Source organism: Rissa tridactyla, chromosome 1, assembly GCF_028500815.1.
Source record: "Rissa tridactyla isolate bRisTri1 chromosome 1, bRisTri1.patW.cur.20221130, whole genome shotgun sequence".
Classification (NCBI taxonomy): domain Eukaryota; kingdom Metazoa; phylum Chordata; class Aves; order Charadriiformes; family Laridae; genus Rissa; species Rissa tridactyla.
In genome coordinates, this window is record NC_071466.1 from 17,720,546 (window position 1) to 17,746,844 (window position 26,299).

The 26,299-nt window shown below is 38.3% G+C and overlaps 1 protein-coding gene across 8 annotated transcripts in view; it reads left to right on the top strand.

Annotated features, from left to right (window-relative positions):
- Positions 1 to 26,299, top strand: part of YAP1 (Yes1 associated transcriptional regulator) — a 93,560-nt gene that overhangs the window by 45,297 nt on the left and 21,964 nt on the right. The window contains exons 3-6 of one of the 8 annotated variants that reach the window (XM_054188210.1): positions 3,061 to 3,176; positions 11,406 to 11,519; positions 24,375 to 24,568; positions 26,051 to 26,098. In XM_054188210.1, the coding sequence (XP_054044185.1) occupies positions 3,061 to 3,176; positions 11,406 to 11,519; positions 24,375 to 24,568; positions 26,051 to 26,098 (472 nt within the window). The remainder of the gene's footprint in view (positions 1 to 3,060; positions 3,177 to 11,405; positions 11,520 to 24,374; positions 24,569 to 26,050; positions 26,099 to 26,299) is intronic. The other 7 variants (XM_054188211.1, XM_054188214.1, XM_054188215.1 and 4 more) reach the window with 7 other exon arrangements.

The window sequence follows — 26,299 nt, forward strand, 5'->3', positions numbered from 1 at the left end:
GTCCTTGTGCTCAGAATTGGAGGTACTTTTAAAATTGCTTCTTCCGTAGCCCATCCGTCTATCCCATATTCAGATATGTTTGGAAAAGCTGGTCAATGTTGCTTCAGTGTGTTCTTACAGTTAACTGCAAAAATGGTTCTGTAATGCAGCGAGATGACTTTCTTCTTTCTGTTTCTTACTCTACACTCAAATAGCGTATAAAAACAAAGGCTATAAAGTATGTACCTTCAGTAGACATTTTATAAGTTCATGGATTTTTATAGAAGTTAAGTAGAGATAAATAAATGTGTAATCATGGGTGCAGTGGTGTTTTCCCAGTTTCCACCGTTCCCAGAACTGAGTTGAGCAAATATAACAAATGTGAAATAGAGGGGAGGAGTAGCACATGTTGGTACTGTAATTTAAATACGTAGTCTGTGAAGCATCACTGTGCAGTGTTTTTACATCTGTATTGTCTTTACCTGCTTTCACTGCTGTGCAAAATTGACCATGAGAAAAGTGAAAAAACGTTCTCGAGTTTGACGATTTATGTATAGTCCAGTATATATATAGGGCACTCTTCACTATGTTGTGCCCTGTTTTATAAATAAATAGGCTAAAAAGGAAGTAAAGAAGTCTTGCTGTGTGTAACATGTTTCTCTGTGGAGCTGAATATTGGAAAACAAATACAACGAAAGATCCAGTGTGCTTAGTAGTACCTGTATTAAATGAGCTGTGTCGTGAAAGCTAACGTGGCAGTGACGACATTTCAGTTAACACTGTAGTAACGAGGGGGTTCCTGTACACAAGGGAAAACTGGCAGTAGTTGTCACATGCAGACAAAGTAGAGCTTTGTTTACTATTGTATTTTTGTACAAATAACATTTCTACCTATTTTGTCACCCTGCTGCAGTGTGTCTGTAACTCTTTGACCTAGAATTGTTTGTGTGCATGTTTAGAGAGGGTGAAATATGCATATTGTAAAACAAAACTCCTTATAAAAGGCACTTCATGTTACCTTCTGCCTTATAACTGAATTTCGCTTCAATGATTGGAGTATGATAAATAATTCTACATAATTACTTATCTTGGTGACTACTGCTCCATTTTATGATCTTCTGTTTGTATCTATTCATTCTCACTTGTTTGAAATTATGAAATAGTTACAAAAAATAGTATTTTGGGGGGAAATGCTAACTTTTTGAACATCAAAGAACGTGCTAAAAACATTTACCAATTCAGAAGAGCCCATTTTTATTAATTGGAGTCAAGGGTTTCATTAGTAAGTTTCTAGGCGTAGCAATTAGTTGCTTAGGGCAGAGAGAAAATAATGTTCTGTTTTGTTCATCCAGTTTGACCTATGACGAGGTCTTCATTTATGATCAGAGCTCTTGGATGTTTTGGTCATGCAAATACATAAATAAAGTTTAGGATTCATGTCTTCTAATGTCAGTGTATTTGACCTACTTAACTTAGGTTCCCTTCTTGAAGGAGAAAATAGGCCTGATTCACATTCAGTGTGTTCCTTAAGTTGATCAAATGACTTACATCACAACCGTGCTTATTTAGGTTCCTTTTTCGTTGACAGAGATGTCAGCGTCCACAAAGATGCTAGTGTTGAGGTGACCAAATCGGAATTATTTATCCCTTTAGAATGTCTAAAATAATACGGTACCAACTCTTACACTTGAATATGCTTTAAAATAAGAGAAACTGTGAATTAGGAACAGTTGCTGCACAATTATTATTTAATCTCAACAAAAAGATGGAAATGTCCAGCCTGTTTGATAGTTGACGTTGATCCACGAAGATACATCAAAAACACAATGCGAGATACAGATACGAAGCAGAGTCGTGAATTGGAGTACCTAGTTTTGAACTGAGATCACCAGTAGAATTTGTGTTGCAGCTTTAAATGTTGTGGTTTTGCTGAAATAAATGAAAATGGGCATTCCGTGTAATCCAGAAAAAAGTAACTTTAAGGATTATTAATGTAAGAAAAGAATGGTACCAAGGTAATGATGTGTTGGATTCTAATTGATAACAATACTATTTGAAGATGAGTTTTAATTGATACCAGCTCTAAATGAATCAATAACAGACTTTGTTGTCAAAGCTTGGTGTATTAGTTTTATTTTTGTCCACGTGTACTTCTTTGAGCAATATTGCTTAATGGCATCAAGATAACGTTGATGCTTATTACGAATAGCCTGCATTTGTTATTCATTAGCAAAACATGCTTATCTCATACTCAGAAGGTGAAGTAATCATTCATTACACTTCTGCATTTTCATTGAATTGAATACTTTTGTGAATGACAGTGCTGAATGTACTTTCCAGTTTTTTCAAAACAGATAATTCCAAGCTCCCAAAGTTTTGTAACGAGGTTCTGCAGAGCGCTACTTGAGCTATGGACAGTCCAGCTGTCCTCATCTTTTCGCATGAAGTTGAAAGGCAGCTGCACATCACTTTCATGTTACTGCTCTGGTGTGACTGGTTACTTAAATTAGCACAGCGAGATTGTTCAGTTGTCAGTGGTGAGGGGAGTAGTCCATCAAATAATCTGAGGATGTGGTCTACGCACAGAAAGTTTGGCAACACTGGTGATAACTCGCTAGCCAGTTCATTACAACTCCCTAGGCACCGAACATGAACTCATCATGCCAAGTTACTGGACTGTGCTTGAGATTCCACATATAACTGGCTTGGTCTGAAAGACTCCGAAGTCACATTTAGAAATGACAAGTAACTAATCAACGAGGAAAGGAAGAGAGTGTTTAGTTCAAGGGTATGACATCTAGTTACGGTCCAACGGTCTAGATGACGATAGTCATGTTGAGCCTTACCCCTCACCATTGCTCTAGCTCTGGTCACTACAGCTGTTTGTTGGGAGGGTGGTGGTGGCCAGAGTTAAGGGTTTAAGGATCTGACATGGTGCTTGGAAAGAATCCAAACAGTTCTTGCTTGGTTTTGAATGTGGCTGTTGGTGCGGGCTTAAGCTTTTGTTGTTAAACTTTCAGTGCTAGCAGGTCGTTGTTGTGAATGCACCACTGTCCTAACTCTCGCTTTCTTTTGTCTTAGTCACATTGATCAAACAACAACATGGCAAGATCCTAGGAAGGCCATGCTTTCCCAGATGAATGTCACAGCTCCCACCAGTCCTTCCGTGCAGCAGAACATCATGAACTCGGCATCAGGTAAACAAAACTTGTATTTATGAAAAAGATCATACGAATGAAGATACTGATAGCCATTTTAATTGCAGGTGAGGTAGTCCAAATCTCAAAAATGTCCTTCTAGTTACCCTGGTTTAAAACTTTAAATTTGTTGATGCCTGATGCATCGAGCAAAAGGCTGATGCTTGAGGTAAGGGAATTTGTATAATATTTATGATGTCAACAGAAAGTATCCTGTAGTTATTTGGTTTATGTTTTTGTTTTTTCAAATGGATGATGCAGACATTTAAAGAAGCAGATTTTTTGCTAATTTCTTCTGACTGAAAATGCTGTTAAATGGATGAAGACCAGAATTTCTAGTAAATTATTATCAATTTACATTAAAGCCACTGGGCCTCTGCAGTATTATTCTGCCCACCCCACCCCCACCCCCCTTGCTCACTTACTAGACTTGGTATACTCCCATTTATTTACATTTCCTACATTTGTTATTAACATCTCATTTTTTCTGACTTCACTAAATGAATAAAGCAAACACCTCGAAAATCGTGTTTGGAAGCAGAGATGTTTTTCCTTATTTTGCCATCATTTCCAAAATCTTGTATCCTGATGATTATTCCTCTATCTGAGGAAGACTGATATCTTTTCCTGCGATATAGAATTATTTTTCAGCTAGTCTGGAGGGGCCCTCACTAGACAGCAGTAAAGTGTGCTTGTTCTTGCTGTACAATCTGATTTCTGTTTCCTGAGCTCTCTTGTCCTGATGGTGCAGAGAGCAACCAGATGAACGTGGTGCTATACTAGTTTGGCTGCTGCGCTTTTCCCTGTGCTTTGTCACCTTCTGTCTGTTGCTGAGGTTCATGTTTTATTTATTTTCTCACAGTCTGATTGTATTTTGTGTATGTCTGCTGTTTCTGTATTTCACAAAGGTTATTCTCTGGTGCTGCTTTTTGTTGTCCATTTAGACAGCTTTGCTTCATGCTGCAATTCATGTGTGACAGACAATACCAAAAGATCAACGGGCACGACCAAACTGTGCTGTTCATGACTGAGTATTAGAGGGGAAGCTCATCAAATTTTCTGCTGGCTAGGCCAGGAGGTTGGATTATCCTGAAACAAATTTGAGTCCTGTTCAAGTTCAGGAAGTCATGGTTCAGAGCAATTAAGGTCTCAGGCGCTGATGTGAAAATATAGTATCTGTGGTTATTTTTTCTGTAAATATATCTCAGGAAACCTGCAGCAATAGAGATGACGTGTTTTTGTAGGGACACTTGTGAAGAACAGGGAATAGGAGAAGCGAAACAATTCCCTTGGTCTGTCTTGCCTTTTGCCTTATCTTAGTTGTGCGAAAATCAGATTCTTGCTGTTTAAATATTGACATAAATTTGTGTGTTAAGATAACTCCTCAAACCTTCTGTTGTACCAAGAATTAACAGGAAAAAAATATTGATAGCAAAGTAGGATTCATTTTATGTACTTAAAAAGAAATGAAGGGTCCTTAGCGCAAAAAAAAAAAAAACCACAAAAAACTGGTTAGTTGTAATGAGTAAAACTTTAAAACAGAATCCAGCAATCGGTACATGAGGATTATTTTTAAAAGAAAAACAAGAATTTATATGTAATTGATGTAAGTGTGTGAGCAAGTGATCCTGCATAGATATTGTTGCTCATCCAAAAAAGAAGAGTTCAGGCATTTAAGTGGGTTGTCTCGTGGCTTGAGAAAGCACTTATTTGAATGCAAGTTCATTGAACATTTATTTATAATTTCGTAGATGATACTGTATTGAATATGAACTGAAAATCTTGTAAAGTTTTTTTCCCCGCTGCTCTGAAGTTGATAAAGTGCGTGAAGGAATCAGAGCTTCTCTGTATATTGAGTTATGTGTTTATGTGACATTGCTTTTTTTAAGTTTAAGTCAGTTGAGGTAGTATGACAGGACTGGCTCTTTGGATGCACATGCTTACTCTTAATTTACTTGCATTTAACAAAAGTCTGTTTTGCATTAAATACTACTGAACCTGCATTCATTGGATATGATTCTGTTTCTGATACCTGATTTGGCAAATCTTTATGTACTAACTTTAAATTATGAATGTATATTTGTTTTTCTGAAGTGTGTTATATGATTCTGTTACTTTTTACTGCCCAGTTCATGGTAACTTACGCTTCTTTGGTGGCCTCATAAAGAATGAGAGAAATGGAAAAATCAAGTAACTGTGTACCACTTCAGCAGAGTGGAACTTAAATCTGAGTGCTAATGTCATAAATATAAGACTACTTAATTTTCTAATTTGGATATTCATCCTCAAGAACTGGGAAATAAAGTTGAGACCTTTAAGACACAAGTTTCCTGTTACGAAATATTGCTGGCAATGAAACATGCCCTTGTGCTTGGAGAGCCTTTCATGAAAGATATTGGGAAAAACCAAGTGTAAGTATTGTGACAGCTGGAGGTCAGTGACTTGCAAAAAAAATGCCCGAAATGCCGCAGGGGAGAATGTTTTCCTTTTGTACTGTTCGTCCTTGTGCTTAGTAATTGTAGCCCTTAATCGGAAGTTACTGTCCAAGTTTCAGTATATTTAATTACAGACTGCCATAGGAGCTTGTGAGTAAAGTTGCTGTGGTAAAACCTAAGACAGGAGATTTTTAGGAGCTGTCTTGAAAGCCATTGGAAGCTTTAGCCGTTAGCCAGCATTATAGTTCTAGCCATTAGCTAGAATTAAGAACAGGAAAATAAACTGAAGAGGGAGAGAGAACAGATCTCAGAAGGCTGCTGTCTGCATATTGAAGATAAACCTGTTGTCTTTTCTGGATAAATAGGATGAGTGGAGCTCAGGGAGAATGGGAAGAAAGCAAAACTGGAAGGTGTGGTAAGGGTGAAAGCAAGTCAAAACAGTGTTTAAATAAAAACAGGGAAGATGTAGTTTAGCATGAGGTTGAGGTTTTTATGTTGTTTTTCTTAAGAAATACCACCTGTGGGTGCAGCTAAGGCTGGATGAGAATCCGGGTATCTTGATGCAAATTATGCTTCTTTAAGGAAACCAGTAGGCATCTGAACCAGCTTCATCTGTTCCTGGCATGATTTTGTGAATGAACTGTTTTGAGTGTGAGCATACATCATTTACACGAGGGCGTCAGTATGTGAAAAGTGAGGATTTCCCCCCACACACACACTTGTTTTGATTCTTTGGTATTTTTATTGTGTCTCAGTCTTGCTGAACTTCGCTTGCTACATGTAATCAACTAAAATGATTTGGGCCGTATGTTTGCAAAGAAACACAGTGCGCTTTCAGATGGCATTTGTTAGTTAATCTTCTGTGAGATAGGATTGCATCTTCAATAATGGAAAGAAAACAAGTCTGTTACTTCTAAATATGCAACGTGTATATAAAAACTAGTCTTGACTGTTTTGTGTGTGTTCGTAACCATTTTTTCCCTAAAGGTATTACATGAAAAACAATGTTCTTTCTTGAGTAAAAAAAAAACAAAACAAAACAAAAAAAAAAAACAAAAAAAACCAAACAAACAAACAAAAAAAACCAAAAAAAACCCCCAACAAACGGTAGTAATAATGGTACGTTGTTGTGAGGAGCCTGTCCTGTACATTTCTTGTTGAGGTAAAGTTTTATAAATTTGAAAGCAAACAATGCCTGTTTCTTCTACAATTACAGTTGATACAACAGAGATGGGATAATGATTGTATTTATACACTTCCATTCTACAGATACTTTTATTTCCTGAATGATGCTTGACAGCACTGCTTGCTTCAGCCTCTTCTGCTTGCGCATAGGCATTAGATCATTAGCTGTGGAGCAGATTACCTGTCTTTGTCCTCGTTTGTCTTCCACCTTACATTGCAGGTTTGAATTGGTCTTCCCTGTGGAAGTTTGTAGACCTAGTGTAATTTCATTGCCTCTTAGGGAAAGGCTGTAGTGCCATGTTAGAGGTTGATAGGAAAATGGATACGTGAATTCCTAACTCTTGAGGTTTTTTTTTTCCCCCTTGGGGGGCAGGAGGGTAGGGAGGAATATGCCAGTAACTAAAACAAGTTCTATCTCTTCTGTTAGATTCCTGCTCATTTTAGTTGCAGGTTTCTCTTCTATGTAACTAGTCATACTACAAATTCTGCTTTGTGTACAGTTCACACTACGTATGATCTGTTGTGAAACTGGGGTTTCTAAGTATCTCCATGACAGTAGCGTTTGTTTCTTCATCTCCTAAAAATGCCCCTTTTTAAATGGTGTCTTTTTGTAAGTTTTACTGATTCAACAGAATAAAGGTGGACTTGAGGTAAATTTTGTAGACTTTGATATAATTTTAAAAAGTTTTAGAGTGACAGTGATTGGATGGAAAAATATCATCTTTCACAGAGAAAGATTAGGAAGGTTCTTGGAGTGTAGGGTGATTCTTGCTGTTGAACACAGGTGTTCCAATTCCTAGGTTGTCCATGCTATTCTTATAATATACAGATGCCCTCTAATATGCATTAACCTTGTGATAAAATACAGCTTTATTTACATTTATTTTACAATTAAATATCAGAAACTGTGGGGACTTTCAAGGTTAACTTTGTATACCAGCATAGCTTAAATCTGTACTGCTTTTATGTTTCTTTTGTTCCTCCTTCTGTTGCTTTCTATCTGCATTTCATGGCAAAAATGGTATATGGAGAAAGTAAAAACTCAAAAAAAAAAAAAAAAATAAAAAATAGAGACATGCACCAAAGAGAGAGACACACACAGATTTTTAAAATTACATGTGTTTATGTTAAGTTAAAACGTTACATAAATATTTACTACAGAGGTATGCCTGATCAGTAGTTCTGTAAGGATGGCTTACATTTGGAAATTGGAATCTAATTTTTGGATAACCTTGTCTTTAAAAGTACCACAACAAGTGATCAGTCCCTTAGAAAGGTTGTCTCTCTCAGTGCCAATAATTTGATAGAATTGTAAGTTTATGGTTGTGGTTGTATTCAATTAACCTAGGAGGCATCAAACAGAACTAGTAGGAGACCATGCCACAGTGATAGTGTTGGTGCTAAATGTTTGCAAAGGTTCAAAGGAAGACTGGAAAAGTACTTGAAAGAGAGATCCTTTGGCACCTAGTAAGTAGACACAATCTGGCTCAAGAAATCACCTGACGTAGTTGGAGGCCAAGCAACTATTCATAGCTACTGTGCTTTTTGGGTCTATATGTGTATTGTATTCAGTGCTTTGTTTAAAAGTTCATCGAGTGCGACAGTCACTAAATGGGCCGCTTTCAGCAGTGCGATCTGTCTGGTGCCCGGACTAAATGGACTTTTGGTTAGACCCAACGTGGCTGGTTTTGTACAACATGGGCTGTAGTAGCTACCCACATCTTAGTGAGAAGGTTGGAATAGCAGCAATATGGAGCTTTTATAACTTAAATCACTTCAAAAGATAAGCTAATGCTGGGAATTCTGTTCCTATTGAGCCTTTTGGTGGCGGGGGAAGGGACATGTATTGCACAGGAATTTTCCTAGATGCTCTGAGTGAATGTGTCTGCTATTCTTCACCATAGTTTTCCATTTTTTCCTCTAATACAGGGTTTGTCAGGCAGCCAGTTACAAAATCAGACTTGACAGTCTTCTGGTTTCACAACTGCTCACAAAACCAAATAGGAATTACAGAAAGCAGTACTAATCAATTTTTTGCACTACCATGTCAACATGTAGGCATGACAGTAGAAACACGAGCGGTTTACTGGCCAAGGAAGAAAGCAACATTGTGATTAATGCCAAAAGTTTCTAGAGAGAAAAGTTATGTTTCTGCAGCCGTTGATGGCACTTAGTGAGGAAGGCTTGCTACTGTGAGAAGGTGAGCAGTCAGACCTTTCCTGTCCTGTCCACAGCTGTGTATTTTATTTAGAAAGAGAACCTTGCCCAGGTTTCTCTCTGGTACGCTAGTTCTCATCAGATCACTGACTCTAATAAGCAGTATTCTTCCACGAGGTAGGTGGACTGATGGGCTCTTGGCATCGTGCTTCAAAGGTATTTTGTTCTTATTTGCTACAAAGGAACATGTTGGACCAGTATATGCTTTACTCAGTGTTCAGCAGGACTGACACCCCAAGGCTAGTTTTGTTTTTCCTAGAGCCAGCTGGGTTTTTTGGCTTTGCAGTTCAAAAGAGAATTTCTTGCTGAGTTTCATCTCCGAGGGATGTGTGGCGTAGAAGGACTCTGAGGAGAACGGTAGCGTGAAGGTCTGCCCACATGGCTAGGGTGTTGGCTTAGACGTCAAGGAACACTTTTGGTTCTTCATTGCTTGGATGATGTGGGACACGTCAGTGTGCTACTGTGACCCAGTTTCATAAAATAGCATGTCACTGATTAGCTGGCCGGTCTTTGGGTATGGTAACAAAGCACAGGGTTCTTTGCACTTTAGCTTTCAATTCTGCATTGAAGACCTGTTATACTGTGGATATGTTAGGATGGAGGAATGTTTTGCAGTGTTGTCGCTCCTTCTTGCCTGTTCTGTTCACCAGCCTCTGATAAAAGCTGAGGTGCTCTTGTCACTTGTATGTGGCTTTTAAAGCTTGTGAGGATGAAGGATGGGAAGGAAATGTCCAGTGGTTAAGATCACTCTTTTTGCTCACTCGTAAACCTGTAGCTCTAATGGTGTGGTAGTGGGGTTGCTAGAGAAAGGCATAGTTTTCTGAGCCAAAATGAAAGAGTTTAAATTAGAAATGTTGTTTGCAGGGGATCTTCAAAGACAAATTCTTCTCTTGGTTATGCCTTGGGATATTACTGGAATGCAACTGAATGATTATTTTACTCTTTTTGACATTTCTCCAAGAACATGTTTTCAGATTAAGCAAACAAATGTATCCTCCTCTCTTCTCCCCCCTCCCCAGCTTTAGACAATGAATCCTCCAACAGGAGCATGACTTCAGGACAAAATGACAGCCAAAGAGCTAATGTAATTTGATCGTGGGCATAGTAGGTACTTCAGGCATTTATCAGATACATACATTTTTGTGTGTATATCTGAATCTCATCTGTGAAATTACGATGTTTGTGCATGCTTAATGTATCTTACGTTGTACAGAATGGTCTGTCAGTCCAAGTCTAACAGCCAAAGGGCTTTTGCTAGCATATTACTATATTACACTGAGGAAGAGTGGAAGAAGAAAATATGATGGCGTCCTGCAGCAGGTCTTGTTCTAATTTCTTTTACATTCTTAACATTTGCAGTGGATCTTTTGCCATATCATTTTAGGATTGTACTGAAAGCTGAAGAGATACAGGCAAGATCTTGCATCTAATCTAGGTGTTTTTAAAAGTCCATGTCTGTGTGAGTGTAAGAATTCAAAAACGTGCATTTGTAAAGCACGTGCCAGATAAGATGAGATGAATGTAACTTTAAGAACAGTTTTCAGACTAAGCAAAATACAGATGAACATACATGATCATACAGAGATGGGGATGAGTGATGAAAGGTGGTTTTCTTGAAAGCCGCTGTTTGGAACACAAGGGAAACACACCTCAAGACTCCATGTGTTCAGACATTTGGCTCTGGACTCCAGAACACCATCACCTACCTCCCTTTTACCATGTCCTAAATGTAGGTCTCCCTGCCTGTGCCTTCCTGCTCGTAGAGGCGTAGCACTGTGTCTGTAGCTGCTGCTGGTGTTTTCTTACCTTCACTTTTTCGTTGCTTGTTTGCCTCCTGTTCTTCAGGTTTGTGTTTTTGCTTGCTTAAGCCTTTAATGCACTTGCAGAAAGTTATGGTATGAGGTAAAAGGAAGATGAGTTTTGTCACTTTTTTAATCATTTGTGAAAGATAGAGGGATGTTTCAGGATCTCTTCAGCGTTACCTTGTTGCTGCTGCTGGGCCTTAATCACTAGATGAACTTTCCCGTGAAAGGTAGAATACCTCTATGCTGCATCTTTTTCCTGGTGCTCACGCTGGTTTCATTCTGGCAGGCTTGACTTATTGCTGGTTTTGTATTATAACGCTATAGCAAAAGGAAGTGTCAAAAGCATACGAAAGGATGCAAACAAGTTACAAAAATTGAACTCCAAATCCTAAACCAAAATGATAGAAGTGCTTTCTGTTCTTTGATTTCCCACCCGCCACTTCTTTGCCCTTATCCCAGATACGTTAGACATGAGCTTGAAATTCTTCATGTACTGTTATATATGTAAAATGTTGGAATTTTTTTTAGATCAATTTCAGCTGGAGCAAACAAGAGCCCGCCATCAACTCCTTCCTTCTATATTGCAGGCCCACTCCCCGATGGATGGGAACAAGCTATGACCCAGGATGGAGAAATTTACTACATAAACCATAAGAACAAGACCACATCTTGGCTAGACCCAAGGCTTGACCCACGCTTTGGTAAAAGTTCATCTCACTTCAGAATTTTTGATTCGCTTCAGTTCGCTCAGCTTTAATTTTGCAGGCATATTTTGAAAACTTTTTATAGTACAATTAAAATATATTTTAATTTCAATTATAGATACCTTATTTAAATCATTATATATTAAAATAAAAAAAAAGAATAAAAAGATTAGCATATATCCTGTAGGAGTGTATGTCACCAAAGTTTCTAATGCTAGGGGTTGGGATTTTGCCATATGGTCCATACAGTTTCCAAAATTGGTGGCATTCAGAAACCTAGAGACAGTTTCAGCCAGGCTCACTCTTCCCTTTAAAACTGCAAAACTTTACCACAGAAGAATCTTTTAATTCCCAAACAAATATTTACTTTCCTTTGCGCTATCCTAAAGAGGGCATTGTTCAAATAATAATATATGCTGTTTAAATACACTTGAAACATATACCAGCTTATAATTCCAGCTTGTCACAGTGATGATCATGACAAAACTTTCTGTTTTAAACAATATGGACAGAAATTATTAGTTTTGTTGTTTCTATTTTAATAATCTCTTTGTGGGGGTAAAGACTATGTAATATTGGAAATAGAAACAGTAACTTAAGTTAGGGACTGCAAGGTCTAGATGTAAAAATTTCACAAAATAGAACTGATATCTCACGTTTTGTAATGGTTTCAATCTATGAAAAGCAAAGCTGCAAGCATTTCAGTAAAATACTGGCACTGGTGACTATGAATAGCAATAGCATATAACATTAAGAGACTCTAAACTAGTTTGTTGGGTTGTCCAAGTGATTGTTCTGATGTATTTAAGGTGGTATTACAACTTCAGTTTTTGTATAAAGCCATGACCTGTGTGTGTAAGCTTTATTAGCTGTATTAATTTGGTCTTGATTTGTTTTCCCAATAACTTACTATTTTCAGCTGCTCTGGATTTTAGCTATTTTTCCAGACCCATGGAAAAAACAGTAGGGGTAAGGAGGGGAAAAAAAAAAAAAAAAAAAAAGAAGAGATCATTGTGGTTTTTCAGGCTTTAGTTTTGGACTCGGTGCAACTAAATGAAAACAGTGTGCAGATCACTGAGTAGGTCAGGCTGAGGGGATACAAAGCCTTTGAAGCTTTACAGGGGTTGACCTAACAACAACTGTGGGCCCCTTTTGGGAGAGGCATTAACTCCATGAATGCCATATAAACACAGAGCTGCAGAACCCAACAGTCGCTCTTCTGTTTTGTTTTTTTTTGTTGTTGTTTTTTGTTTGGTTTTTTTTCCTGAACTGGCTGTTAGGAATTTCAGCATTTTTTGTTTTGTAGGCTCGAGTGCTTACTTTAAACATCTGCTTGCTCTTATGGACAAGACCAGATTGTCACACTTTGTTTATAAACTGCTCACCAGTTTGTAGACAGGTTGAACCACTGTGCAACTTGAGCCCAAAGGTGGGGCGTATATTGAGGGTTGTCAGCTTTGGCAAACGTCCGCGCTGACTTTAACACCAGTCAGGGTTGCAGACCTGTTTGCGTGTTGCAAGAGGAGTGTGTGGGTAATTGGCAACTTTACAATTACTTAATATGTGAATAAGGCTGTGAAGGAAGCAGTCATTTTGAAAATCAGTGTTGCCTTTTGCAGTTAAAAGAGGCGGGTCAATTATATTTACTTAAGTAATCTTGCAAGGTATGTATTTTGCTTTTCTTTGTATTTATCGCTTCCAATAATGAGCTGGAAGTAAAAAGGAGTGGGGAAAAGGCTTTAATTGACAGGTCAAGAGTAAGATGAATCTTGTTTCTCAGAACTATTTTGTACTCCTGTAAATAGCATGGTCTAACTTTAAGGGCAAAAGCTACTTGTCTTGTGCACGCTGAAACTCCATCAAATGCGAAGGCTGTACAGTTAAACTGAAAGAAGTTAGAAATGTCCAAAAGACTGCATAAGGGTTTCTTGCTGCATAGCTTCCCTTTTTGGGCCCACTGTGTATGTGTATCCCAGACAGGCTTGAGTATATGCCAAGGCTCTTTATTTTGTGGTCGGACTTTTAATCTGTTCCAGACCTTTTCAGTCAAAGAGCTCAAGTGTAACTGAAAGGGGCAGGAAAGAGGGGGGAAAAAAAAAGGGGGGGAAAAAAAAAAAGCATGTGGGCTCTTCTGATCTAGAGTGATGGCAAATAGAGACAAGCTGCTAGCTGCTGTTGAGCTTGAAGGAGTTTTCCTTGAAATCTTCAGTTGTACGCATTGTATTGTGGTTTATGTTTTTATCATTTGAGCCAAGAAAATACAAAATCGTATTCCTGTTGCTTTCTCACTTGTGACCTCCTTAAGTCACTCCAGTGAAGAAGAAAAAAATCTGTTTGACAGAGCAAACTTACGGAGCCTTGCATTTATTTATCGTGTGGAGTTCCTCAACAAATATGTGCTGTGACCCTAAATAGCATGTGAATGACTCAGAAGTTTACCTTTCTGTGCTTAATATAAGTTGAAAATCCTGTTGGTTTTTTTCCCCCTGAGGATCACCATACTCTTTTTTTTTCTATCACTGTGTTCTAATATAAGGGCTTGGTTTTCACTACTTTTGCTACTAACACTTTTAGAAGCAATCCTAGGTGACTTGATCTTTGTAATGTTGAAGCTTGTGATTATTACAGTGATACTAATGTTGATTGAAAATGAAGGAGAAATTCATTTCATCCTTGATACTGCCACTTTCACCAATCTGAAGAACCATTGAAAACAATAAAGCTGTTGAATGGTATGTGCAAACATACTCTTCTGTTCCAGGATTTAGAAACAGAAGGTTTGAAGAGTCTTTGCCCTTATTGCTTCTGAATTCCCAGCTTCCAGGGAGACAGCCCTTACGTCTCTGTATGTTCTTCATCAGATGGAAGCTTCGTATTCATCTTTATTTTCTCTACTAGGTGTGCACATACCTCTTTCTTTCTTTTTTTCTCCCATTAAGTAGTATTTAGTATTGGGAATTTTCCATTAATGTGGCTAGAAAAGAGGGAGGCAGGAGAATCAGTTTGAAAAAATGGGTTTAGGCGGACACACCTACTGACTGACTTGGTAAGGGGAATTTGGGTATTGCATTCATGCTTTTATACAGAAAATAAAAGGATGCAGTTAACATGGATTCTTTCTTGGAGCAGGCTTTTAAGACTAATGCATCAGATAAGAGTCCCTGTCAGAATGCCCTGCTGTGGAGTAGGCTGGGTCTAAAACCTGAGTGCTCCAAGTTGAAGATAAGAACTTTGTTCCAAGACTCAGATCTAACAGCTTTGAAGTGGGCTTGAGGTCTTCAGCTACACCACTTAAACAGCAGCAGCAAAGTCTTGTTGTGGCTCAGATGTTGATCCTCCAAGTCTACATATTTGACTTCAGAACAGTTTTGCGTTAGGAGAATTCACAAACTTTAAAATCTGGGGAAGAGCTAAGTATGAAAGGAGGGCCTTCTCATGCCAAGCACGGACAACCATAAAAGATGACATGGCATCAAAGGAATGGGGATAGGAGGGGGGGTCCTTAGGCCTGTGTCAGCAGGATTCTTTGTCTAGTGGAGCATCTGGTACAAACATGCTGTCCTACCTTCTCAGTGCCTTTGCAGGCCTTGTAGTAAGGGGCTTCAGACTACTTTTTGTTGTTGTATTTTAAATTTAACGGAATTGGACTCTCAGCTTGATTTTGGACTGTTTTGTCTTTTACTAGCTTCTGCTTTTGTCTGTTGGTCCTTCTTCACAGATCTTACTGGTTTTCTTACGCCTTCAGATAAGTTAATACATTTTCTTGATAGTCAACGTCTGGGTAGGAAGCAGGTCAGTAATGCATTCTGAGTGTCTGGAGGCAGTAAAGTAGAACAACATCTGCTTTTTCTATAAAATTATATTTCCTAGAACCAGTTGAAGTTTGGAATCATTCAACTTTATTGCTAAAAGTTTCCAAGAATTGGCTTTTGTATCAAATACCATTACAGGGATTTCAACTGTTATTTCAGTTTGCAGGTGGTAGGACTGTTTTTTGAAATGCGACTAAAAATACTTTGCCTTTTGGGGATACTTAATTTGTTAAATTCAAAGATAGGATGGTGAACTTGAAGTGGGAAAATACTGGAAACTGGCAGTTGATTTCTGTGTGTCTGTTGTGTTAGTGTAAGTCTTGTGTTTAAACAGTAGTACTCCAGTAGAGTAGTCAGACAAGTCAGTCTGCAGGAACTGGAGTAAGACAAGATAGCATTTCAGTTTTCTTCTTATTTTATTCCAGACTTCAGTTTTATAGCTTGTTACTAGTGATCATACCAGTGTTACACATATGCCCAGTCTTTTTCCTTCTCTTCTGTCAAATGTTGGAGCTGCCATATGGGGTATGAAGCAAAAGTTGTGACTTCAGATTGAAGTAATCGCCACGGCTTTATGTTCATCACTCCCATTTAGAGATTTTGTTAATGATTTTGAAGTTCCGTATGAATTTTGGATGAGGGGGAAGGCAAGGCAAGACAGTGTTTAGTGTCGTTATGGAAAGTGCCATAGGGGCTCAGTGTGCAGCGGCTGCTTGAACTACACAAGTAGGAAAAGGAGTAAAAGTGATGGGAAGTATAGGAGCATGGAGGATGCACATCAGGATTTTCTGCTTCCTTTTTTCTGTAATGTAAGAACATGAAACATTTGAAACAGTGAAAAGGGCTTGTTCAGAAATACCGAAGTAAAATGCATCTGTAGGTATCATTGAAATGTGTATTTATCATTTCCATGAAAAACCCCAACCAACCAACCACACAACAAACTTGAAATGCGCTTAAAAGCTTAAGCTTGGAGCATCTGCTAATTTTAGGTATTCGAAATTAAAAGGAAGTATTCCATAGTGTTTCTTTCTTATTCCTTACCTGTCTAGCACTTTGTTTAATATGTGTCTCTTCAAATTAGTTGGTAGGAGCCTTGCCAGAAGCAGATTTGTGGACAAGATAGAACTAGAACCCTAGACTGGAAAATTTTCTTTTGACTTTTGTCTGGTCAAAAAAAAAAAAAAAAAAGGCCCAGACCTTATGTCTGGTCACAGTGGCATTTCAGATTTTTTAATTTCCAGATCTGCCTTCTAGTTTTGCACAAAAGAAGAGAATGAGCCACGGCTGGTTTTGATGTGCAGATGCAATGGCATATCCTCTTTACAGGCTCTCTAAACCAAACTGGATTTGACTCCTCTGTAAGGTCTACTGGTATTAGATTTTTCACTTCTCTGACTCTATTTTTCCAGAAGAACGGTTTCAGGTGATCACTTAGGATGGGGAAGAGACTTCTGTATTTTGGTATGTGTGTCAGAGATTGCGTACAGGTGGAGCAGCATCAGTTTTCAGTGAACTAGTGAGCTTGTTACAAACCTGCAGAGGCACATGAAATACCACTGTCAAGCATCCCTTTGTGATAGGGGATGCTGCCCTTACAGTAGTGACAACAAATGCTTCGTAATTGTTCATCATCATATCAGAAAGTGAAATCTTGTTTTGTTCGAAAGTAGGGATGTTATTTAGACCTCTTCACTGAGCAGAGTTCACTGAAGAAATTGTTAAACCTGTCCACAAGTACTGTGTAAGAATGCAGTTATCTACTTTATGTAGAATATGTGTATAGGAATAAAAAGGGAAAAAAACCCGCCCACTTTTATTAAGGATTTGTCAGGGCAGGAGGTTTATGTAAGTTTATACCTGGTTTGGGTTTTGTTTTGTTTTCAGAATAATTTAATTCTGTTTGAGAAAGGAGCTTTGTTGGTAATGGTGTCTTTATGCCAGTAAAAATAATGCGTACTTCCAGTGTTGTGCTAGAACAGCTGTGGTGGTGAAAGAAAATTGCACTCCTGATAGGGCTGTTTTTTCCACCCTATCCTTCTAACACTGCAGTCTGTGTAGCTCTTTTATTGAGCATACTATGTTAAATTGAAGGTGCATCTTTTTGAACACATCATTCACTATCTGTAATCTAAATATATATATATATATACACACACAATAATTATGTACTCTATATCTAATCATATATAATCTAAAATTCAAAGAAGCGTCTGCTTTTTTCCTCCTTGAATTCAATCATGTTGAAACATGATTTCAGTTTCTTACATAGAGAAAACGATTTCTTGACATTATACTGTTGATTTTTTTTTTCTTTTTATTACAGTAGTTTTTACTGGATTTTGTAATTCTTGTTTAACCATTTCTAGTGGGTTTATGACAGATTAAAAAAGTGCAGATGTGCACATGGATATACACAGGGTTTGTTCCCCTCAAATAAATGGAAGGAAATCTGCATTTAAAAAAAAATAAATAATAATTTTATAAGAAATTATACAGAAGCTTGTCTTTTGGCCCCATGAAGTATTATGTGGTGATGAAGCAGTGAAACCGTTTGCAGTTGATACCCTTAATAGACTCATTGGTGATTAAACTTTGGTCTAAAATGCAGACTAGCTTTGATTAAATGTATTTTGCCAGTTATTTGGTGGACAGACACGGGGCCTTGATGAGCTCAGAGTCCTGAACTTTCTGTAGTCTTCAGTATTTCATATGTGCACTTTAAACTTAAATGACATTAGTTGAGGTTTCTTCTCATAATCTGTTCTATGCAGTGTCCCTTACGTAGTTCTCCTGTAGTACTAATACTTACGCTGTCAGTTCCATTCTGTATAAGGATTTAAAAATACAGTCAAATATTTTAAAAATTGTTTGCGCTTTCAAAATGAAAAATTATTTATTTTTAAAGAATGGAAAATGTTTTGGTTTATACGCACGCACTGAGCAGAAGTTTCTTACAGCTATTTACGTTACTGCTGAATCTCATTTATATTTGCTTTTCTGGCTGGCCAGAATATTTCAGTTCTTCTGAAACTGGCATATGTTGAGTGAAAGTGCTTTATAAATATTGCTGTTGACTTCTGTGGGGAAAAAAAAAGTTAGATTCATGAACAATGGCAGCAGCACTTTACTCCAGTTCACTTTGCAGTGTGTTAAGAATCTGTCTGTGGATGCTGTAGAGTCTTAGTGGTGGTCAGTCAATCCAGCTGTTTTACCCCTTCGTTGTAGGATACAGAGAGACTTTTAAAAACAATGGCAGCTTTATCAAAGAAAACAAAGAAATTTATATCGTGTTAATCAGCAGGTGGTGTAGTGATAGAAGAACAAAAAGAAAAAAATTGAATTTGAACTAAAGTAATTGATAAATGCAGAGTAGTCAATCCATAGTTTGGACATACTTCTGTAATAAATAGTACTTTCATTGGATAGATCTTGTTTTAACCAAGAGTCCAGCTCAGGAGTGTGTGAATATTTCTTTTTACCTGACTAAGACACTAAGATTTGTTTGTACGTTTAAGACATCAGAATGAGCCTGGAGAAGAGTCTGTTTCAGGGTATAAACTCCAGGATTCTCAGATTAATCGGAAACTGAAAACAATGGAATATTTTTATTCTGCTAAATTTTAGGTTGTTTTAGAACAGCAGCATTATGAAACTGGAACTGGGATTTCCTTAAAGCAATATAGTAATGCATTATAGTAGTATATTAGTAATGCATTTCAAAGAATGCAGTGCAGAAACATGACTTGTATCCTGATTAAACAACAAATTGTTGTACGAAGTATCTCTAAAAAAGCCACTTGGAACGAGTTTTTATTACTTCCGAGACTCATTCTTTCAAATCCTGCTGGGTTTTGGTGTTTTTTTTCTTCACAGCTCTTTTCAATTTAATCAAAGAGGATTTTTGCCTTTGTTGCAGGGCTGCAAGCTAGCACCATTCAAAAACCTGGCCGTAGCCAAAAACGATGCACAAAAACTGACTGGTTTCCAAATTAAGCTGAAGGGGACAAGTACTCTTTTTCAGTTCCCTCAATGAAAACATTGATTCTTATTATTAAGAACAGTAAGTTGTAGTATGCTCAGATCCTGAGCTTTTTTCTTGTTGTTTGTTCAAATGTCTCTACATTTGCAGATTAAAATTAGTTTTAGTTTTGAAGGGTGATATGATAAATACAAAAGAAGAAAACGTCAAACATTCAGCTGTGCCTATTAAGCATTAAGGGTGCTCTACAGCAAATTTTTGTGTATAATTCTGCATAGGGGAAAGGTGCTGTGTTACTGCAGACTGTCATTGCCCTGGGACCTCTGGGAGAGAATTAGCCTTTTATGTTTGAGTTGTTAACAATCTGCTGGCCTTTTCTCTCTAGCATCAATGGCTGGTAATTGTTTCTCTCTCTTGGTTTGTTTTGGCGTTGATTTTTTTTTTTTTTTTTTTTGGGAGGGGGTTGGTTAGTTTGTTTGGTTTTTTTTTTCTTTTCTTTTTTTCCTCCATTCATCATGTAGACAGCGGTGTAAACTTTTTTCGGTGACTGTCAAGTATTACCTGCTGCAGTACGGAATAGGCATTTTGCTGGTGAGTTCGGACAGTAGAACACTTAATGCGTAACATTTGAAGACCACGAATTCTCGGTTCTCAAAAGCATATTGCAGCTATTACCACTGACTGTATTCTGCAGATCGTGAAGCTAAGCCATTTTATAGGATGGCAAGATCTTTTTTTTTATTATTGTTTTTTTTATTGTCTTAAGTTGCCCGTGTTTTTTAACTTGTCTGCCCCTCCTCCTCCCCCCTCAGATCCCCCTCTCCTAGAAACAAAGACTTGTTTGTTCCTTCTCTGCCTGTGAGGTCTCTGCAGCCTCCGCTGTGTGGGTGCAGAGCCCCTTATTTAAATGCTTTCCATACCCATGGAAGGTAAGGCACAGGATGCATCAGAAAACTAGAAGTCCTAACTCTAATAGATAAATGAAGCTCGTTGCCTTTGAATTCACAGTACTTAAAAAGGGCCGTGTGTGTCAGGATCATCACAAAGCCGTGAGGTGTGGAAGAAATAAAATGTGCTTATCTGAGATCACGTTGATAAGCATATTCTTTAGAGTGCAGATTTATGCAGTCATGGCCTCGGTATGTAGTAGAGAATTGAGAATTGAAAAAAAAAAAAAAAAAAAACAAACCATAAAACAACCAAACCACAAAACAACCTAAACCCAAAACAAACAACCCCCTCCACAAACCAACAACAAAAAAACCTTTAAAACCCTCTGGTTTTTCCTGTCACTTGAAACAAGATGTGTTTTCCTGCGTTTCATTAAATATTGGGTTGGAAATTATAGAAAATTACATTCTTCTTTCTGTTTCCCTTGAAGATAGCACGCGTGTGTAATCAGACAAGATAGCTGAAAATCCTTCAGTGTTATTACTGCTGTTTTTTTTCCACTGGTTCTTGGGTATGTTGCTAAGGCACTAAAATTCAGTTAGCAGTACGTTCTTTTAATGTCCAAACGTTTAGTTTAATTTCACAGTTAAAAACAGGTCCCTTACACGAAAAACATGTCCACGGTCTGTTCTGGGCAGTTTAAAATCTTGTCAATTTGAAGTCTTTTGCACTTGCATTCTTGAAATAATAACATGCTCCGAAAAATCCTTTTGATGGATACCTAAATAAGAACTTAGAAACTATATTTTTAGGTTTAGTTTCTGAAGTGTTACCAAATCATATAATTAAATTTCCCCCCAATATTGATGAATATTAAGTATACACCAAAGTCTCAATATCTTATTTATATTCCTGTTTTAGATACACTTTACTTATATACCTTACTTTAGAATGGACAACAGAAGGCCTTTCAGGGATGTAGGATGAGGGAATAAAATGAAAAACATCAGACAAACATGATTTGTTTCTTATGGTTTTAATTGCAAAGTCAGTAGATGGGAAGAACGGAGCAAACTGTTATCAGAGAGAAATAGAATAATACAAGCAGCTGTCAGAAAGATACAGGTATATAAAATATGAAGAACTTGGCATGAGAAGTAAATTATTTCCAAAGCTGCATAGTAGTGGAAAAGAGACCTAGGGGAGTGACACTTGTATGGTGCCTGCAGGAAAAACAAATTCATAACGTGTTGAAGGGATGTTAGTGATACTGCACCTGAGTGTTTAACTAAGGCTGGAAACTGTTAAATTCTTACGAGGTTATCTGTAACGTGACTTGACTGTGAACTGCATGAGGCAGGGACTCCAAAACCGTCATTATATCATTGGAGACAAGACCATATAAGCAGCCTTTTTAACCAAAAGAAAATTGACATTCTTCAGCTTTGGGTATTTAATTTTTACAAACTAGGTGGTGTGCTTTTAACTTAGATGTCCTTATTTCAGGTGATTGTAGTTTTCTAACCTTTGTCCCCTTTTACCTTCCACTGTAATTGACCTTCCATCTTGTTTAATAACAGGGTTTGAATCCTGGAACTTCTTGAAGGGTAGCACAGACTTCTGCTTGAGTTGCAGAAATAGCTAACAGCAAGAGACGGCTGGTTTCTGTTGTCCCCTACTAACCCCTTCATTGTCTGTTTTTGAGGTGAAGGAGGGTAAGATATAAAAAGCAAAGGGCATGGTCCTGGTTCCAGACTTAATAGGATTCTGGGTAGAAAGAGAAAGGAGGAGATCTGTTCCCCACTCCAGCAGTGTCATGTCCAGCTTGTCTAGAGCTGCTGGGTGGCGGGCTCTCTTTTGCATTGCTCTCTCTAGCTTCAGCTTCATCCTGATTTGGTAAATGTAGGCAGTCTAATTGCTGTCAGTCTTCCAGCAGAGATTGCCCACTGGAGGTCCTGGAGCTTGTAGTTGCCGTTCACTGCCCACATCCTTGCAGGACAGCTGTTGGTGCTGTTGAAACTTCTGCTTAACACTTTCTGGTGTCTTGGGACGCATGGACCTTCTGTGTCTGTTCAGCAGAGGAACAAGCTGTCCCGTCTCTTCTATTGCTGGTCTAGGGACCACAGCTCATGTCACAAAGCTGGTTGATTGGCTTATCCTGGTCACCTTCTTCCTGAGGTTCGGTTTTGATGGTGAAATGGTGCTGGATGTCTTGTAAGATCAAGTGCTTGATTTTAAGCTTTAATCCACAGAAGTGTCATCTTTCCACTATTTTTTTTCCCCCACTGGGTTAGGATGGGACTTGGAGGTTGGAGTTGAACCTTCGGCCGTTCGTGTTCTCTCTGTTGTTCCTACTTGTTACTGGGATTCAGTTTCTATTCCTACTTTACCTGTTCACTTACCTTTAGAGGAAGTTTTATCTTGTTTGTGATCAGATGTATGATGCTTTCTCACAAGCAACTACATCAAAGATTATTTCAAATTACTTCAAGCTATTTGACACTTCATTTTATTTTGACTTGACTCATGAGAATGTGACCCACCTGTCTGTTATAGACTATTTACTTTGTGCTGGACTTAAGGAATAGTCAAAAGGGTAGACGAGAGACTTGAGTCTGTAACTGGTTTTGACTTTTTTCTTTTCTGTTCTCACTCCAGTGAGCATACAGCTTTTCTTCTTCCTATGTTACCTCTCAATGGAAAGCTGAGCTGTGGCAGTGGGAAAAGGGAGCAAGGCTGTGAAGCAACAGCCATTTTTACTGCTATTATGAGATAAATATATTTAGGCTTTTTTGGAACAGAAGACAAGCGCCTGCTGCACCTTAAGTTGAACGCTCAAAAGACAGTGGAGACTTAAGGGCTTTTCAGAGAAAAGACGATACAGATTCTTTCTGAGACAATTCTCCTTTCTTATGATGGTTAGAAGTGTTAGTGTTCCAGGAATCCTCTATATATGATGAAAACATTCATGCAGACTAATACAACAGATGGTTTTCTTCGCACCAAATCAGTCTGTCATCCTAAAAAGAAGCGCACTCCCTTTTTTTTTTTCCTCTTAGTTTCCCATAAACCATAATCCTCATTCCTAGAAAAAAATAAAAATAAATCCATACCACTCTCCCATCACTGCTTCAGCAAATGCATTTTGCAGGAGATTGCGAACGTTAAGAGATTCAGGCTGTTGCAGACAACAAGATGGGAGAGCTAGTTCCAAAACTGAAAGCCCTTGAAAATAGTGCCCTTGTAATACAGTCAGCTTTTCCCAGCCCTCTGTTTCACTACGGGAGCTCCAGTGCTGCTGTTGACTTTAACTATACTGGTCTTGTGGGGGGGGAAAATCACGCCTGTCAAGTAGATGCATCCCAGTCATGCATTATCTCATAAAAATAAAATTGTCTTAGGTCTTGCTTTTATGGTGGAAGGGAAGATGGGTTCTCACTGTGCATTAGCCATACAAGACGACACTCTTTCTTCTCCATGCCCCAGAGAAGATGCATCACATACTTCTGTGGGGTAAAAGAAAAATAAGCACGGGCAAAATGTTTCCTACGATGATGGCAGTATTTTTCGCTGTGTAATTCATCTGCCACTTCTGTACCAGCTCTAATTTTGCATGTCAAGATGCCTTAAGTAGAGTCTGTACCACTCAAAACTTGATGTGAATGATTGTTGCACCACCTTGGAAAGAATGGTGGCCTTTAAGCAAACGTAGTTTGATGTAAGTGAGATAATCTGTTTTGTCATTCTCTGTGTTCCTGAGCTTAATGATTCTGAGATTTCACACGAATAAGAGAAGTGATTTGGTATTATTTGTGTCTAAATTGAGAATAGTTTATTAGGAAGAAGAGAGAGATCCTTCTAACTAAACCTGAAATATTTTACTACCACTTTGAATTTTTCACCAATTCATGCATTTAACTGTTTTCAGAAGCTTTTAGAACAAGTATGTACTCTTCAACACGAGACTGTTGCATTGATTTCACAGGAATAACACATGTGAGCATACATTTCAGACTCTGAACATCGACGTAGCTGCATGTTTTGTATTGTCATGGCTTGTAGGTTTATTTTATAAAGTTTTTAATACACGCCTTCTAAGGATACTACTTTCCTTGCATGTATCTGTTTGAATTTTGTTTTTAAATGTTTATTGTTTTGGTTCCTTAGCCATGAATCAGCGAATCAGCCAAAGTGCTCCAGTGAAACAGCCACCCCCTCTGGCTCCTCAGAGTCCCCAAGGTGGTGTGATGGGTGGGAGTAGCTCCAATCAGCAGCAACAGATGAGACTTCAGCAGCTACAGATGGAGAAGGAAAGGCTGAGACTGAAGCATCAAGAACTGCTTCGGCAGGTGAGGCCACAGGTTAGACACCTACTTCCACTATTTCTTTTGTACATTATGTTTTGTTTTGGCTAAGTTGTTGTTTCAGTGAGGCTTAAAGACCGGTGACTGTACAAAAAGCTTTGAGATCTAAACAGGTCTGAATTCATTCTGTTACCGATATCAGCTTAATAGTGAAAGCATCTGACTTACAGACTGAAGGATTTTGCTTTCCTCCCTCATTCCTCTCCCTAACAAAACTCTCCAAGAACAGGCTTCTTTACTATTAGGATGACATTACGCACTGTTGATCTGATTGGATATTCCTCATGAGAATATCTTCCGTATTCATTGAGTTCTGAGTCATACAAAAGTTGATTCCCACAGCTGCTTTAGCTCTCCTTTTTAAGTGGAGGAAAGTCACTTTTAGAACCTGTCGCAGTCTGTAGGATTTCAAAGTACTTTTAAAGTTTGTATAAGATTAATTGAGGAGACACCTTGTTGCTATCTGTTAAACAGTGGAGTGGAGCATGGAATAACTGGATCACTCGTGCTGCGTTTTGAACCTCTGGTTTTCTTATGCTGAAGAATTTCAGACTTTGTGATTAGGCTTCAAGCTATTCCTTTCAGTATTTTTCTACTCTATGTAGCAAAAGTTCAAGTGTAGGACTGGACATTGGAATCTCTGGATTTTGAATTCGGGCTTGACTTCCATTTGACTTTAAGCATTCTGCTTTGATTTTTCTATCTGAATGTTTTTAGAGTTACTACCATCTGTGTTAGATCCTTAGGATATTCCTTGTTTTTTTGACGCTGTCAGAGAAAGCACTAATTGTTTCTTTGAGGAAAACCTTCTAAAATCTTACCCTGTTCCCTTTTCACTTTGGGTGATGGGCCTTGTATCAGTAGAGGATAATGTCTTAAAGTCCTCAAAGACAGCTTTTCTCTTTCTTCGTCACCTGCAGTATTCTGTCCTGGAATCTGACTCCTGTTATCCCCTTTGTAGTCAAGGCCTGTTTTGTAGGAATCTTCAGTGTCTCTTGGTGTAAGAGGGGTCATCTTTACAGCCGTTACTTTTTATAGTACTCTAGGTAAGAATACACTGCAAAGGTGGCATCAGGACTTTCTCTCCGCTTAAGCACCTGGGCTTCTGCTGTTCCTGCTTTGCTATTAATCCACCAACAAACATTTTACTCTGTGCTAGCATGCTTCGAGGTAGGCCTTCTAATTGTCTTCTTGCCTCAGTTGTCATTGAGAACCTGACTAACTGTGGACCAGGTGACAGCCAGTTCCCTTCATGTTGTTCTCCCTGGTCGTTAAGCTTATCTGTCAATTATGCATCCTTGGTAAACCTGTGAGTTTTGTTTCACTGTGTCATGATTTTCATAGTCTCTAAACTCCCTTATCCTGTCTCATCTGGCCTGTCTTGGGGGCTTGATACTACAAGATGGTGTTTATAAGACAGCCTGCATAAGCAAACCATGCAGCTAAAGTAATTTTTATCCATCTTATTTTTACTCTTAGGCATTGCGGAATATCAATCCCAGCACAGCAAATTCTCCAAAACATCAGGTAGGCTCTTAACTGATGTTTCAGCATAATTAGAAAAATGAAGGCATTACGTTAGGCTAGCTGAGGAACTTTTTGCTATATAAAGGCATTCTTAAAAACAGAAAAAAACCAACCCAATAGAAAAGGCCCCCCACCAACCAAAAAAGCCCAGGCTCTGCCATACACGTTTTTGAACCACTTTGCTGATCGTGGCCCTAACGT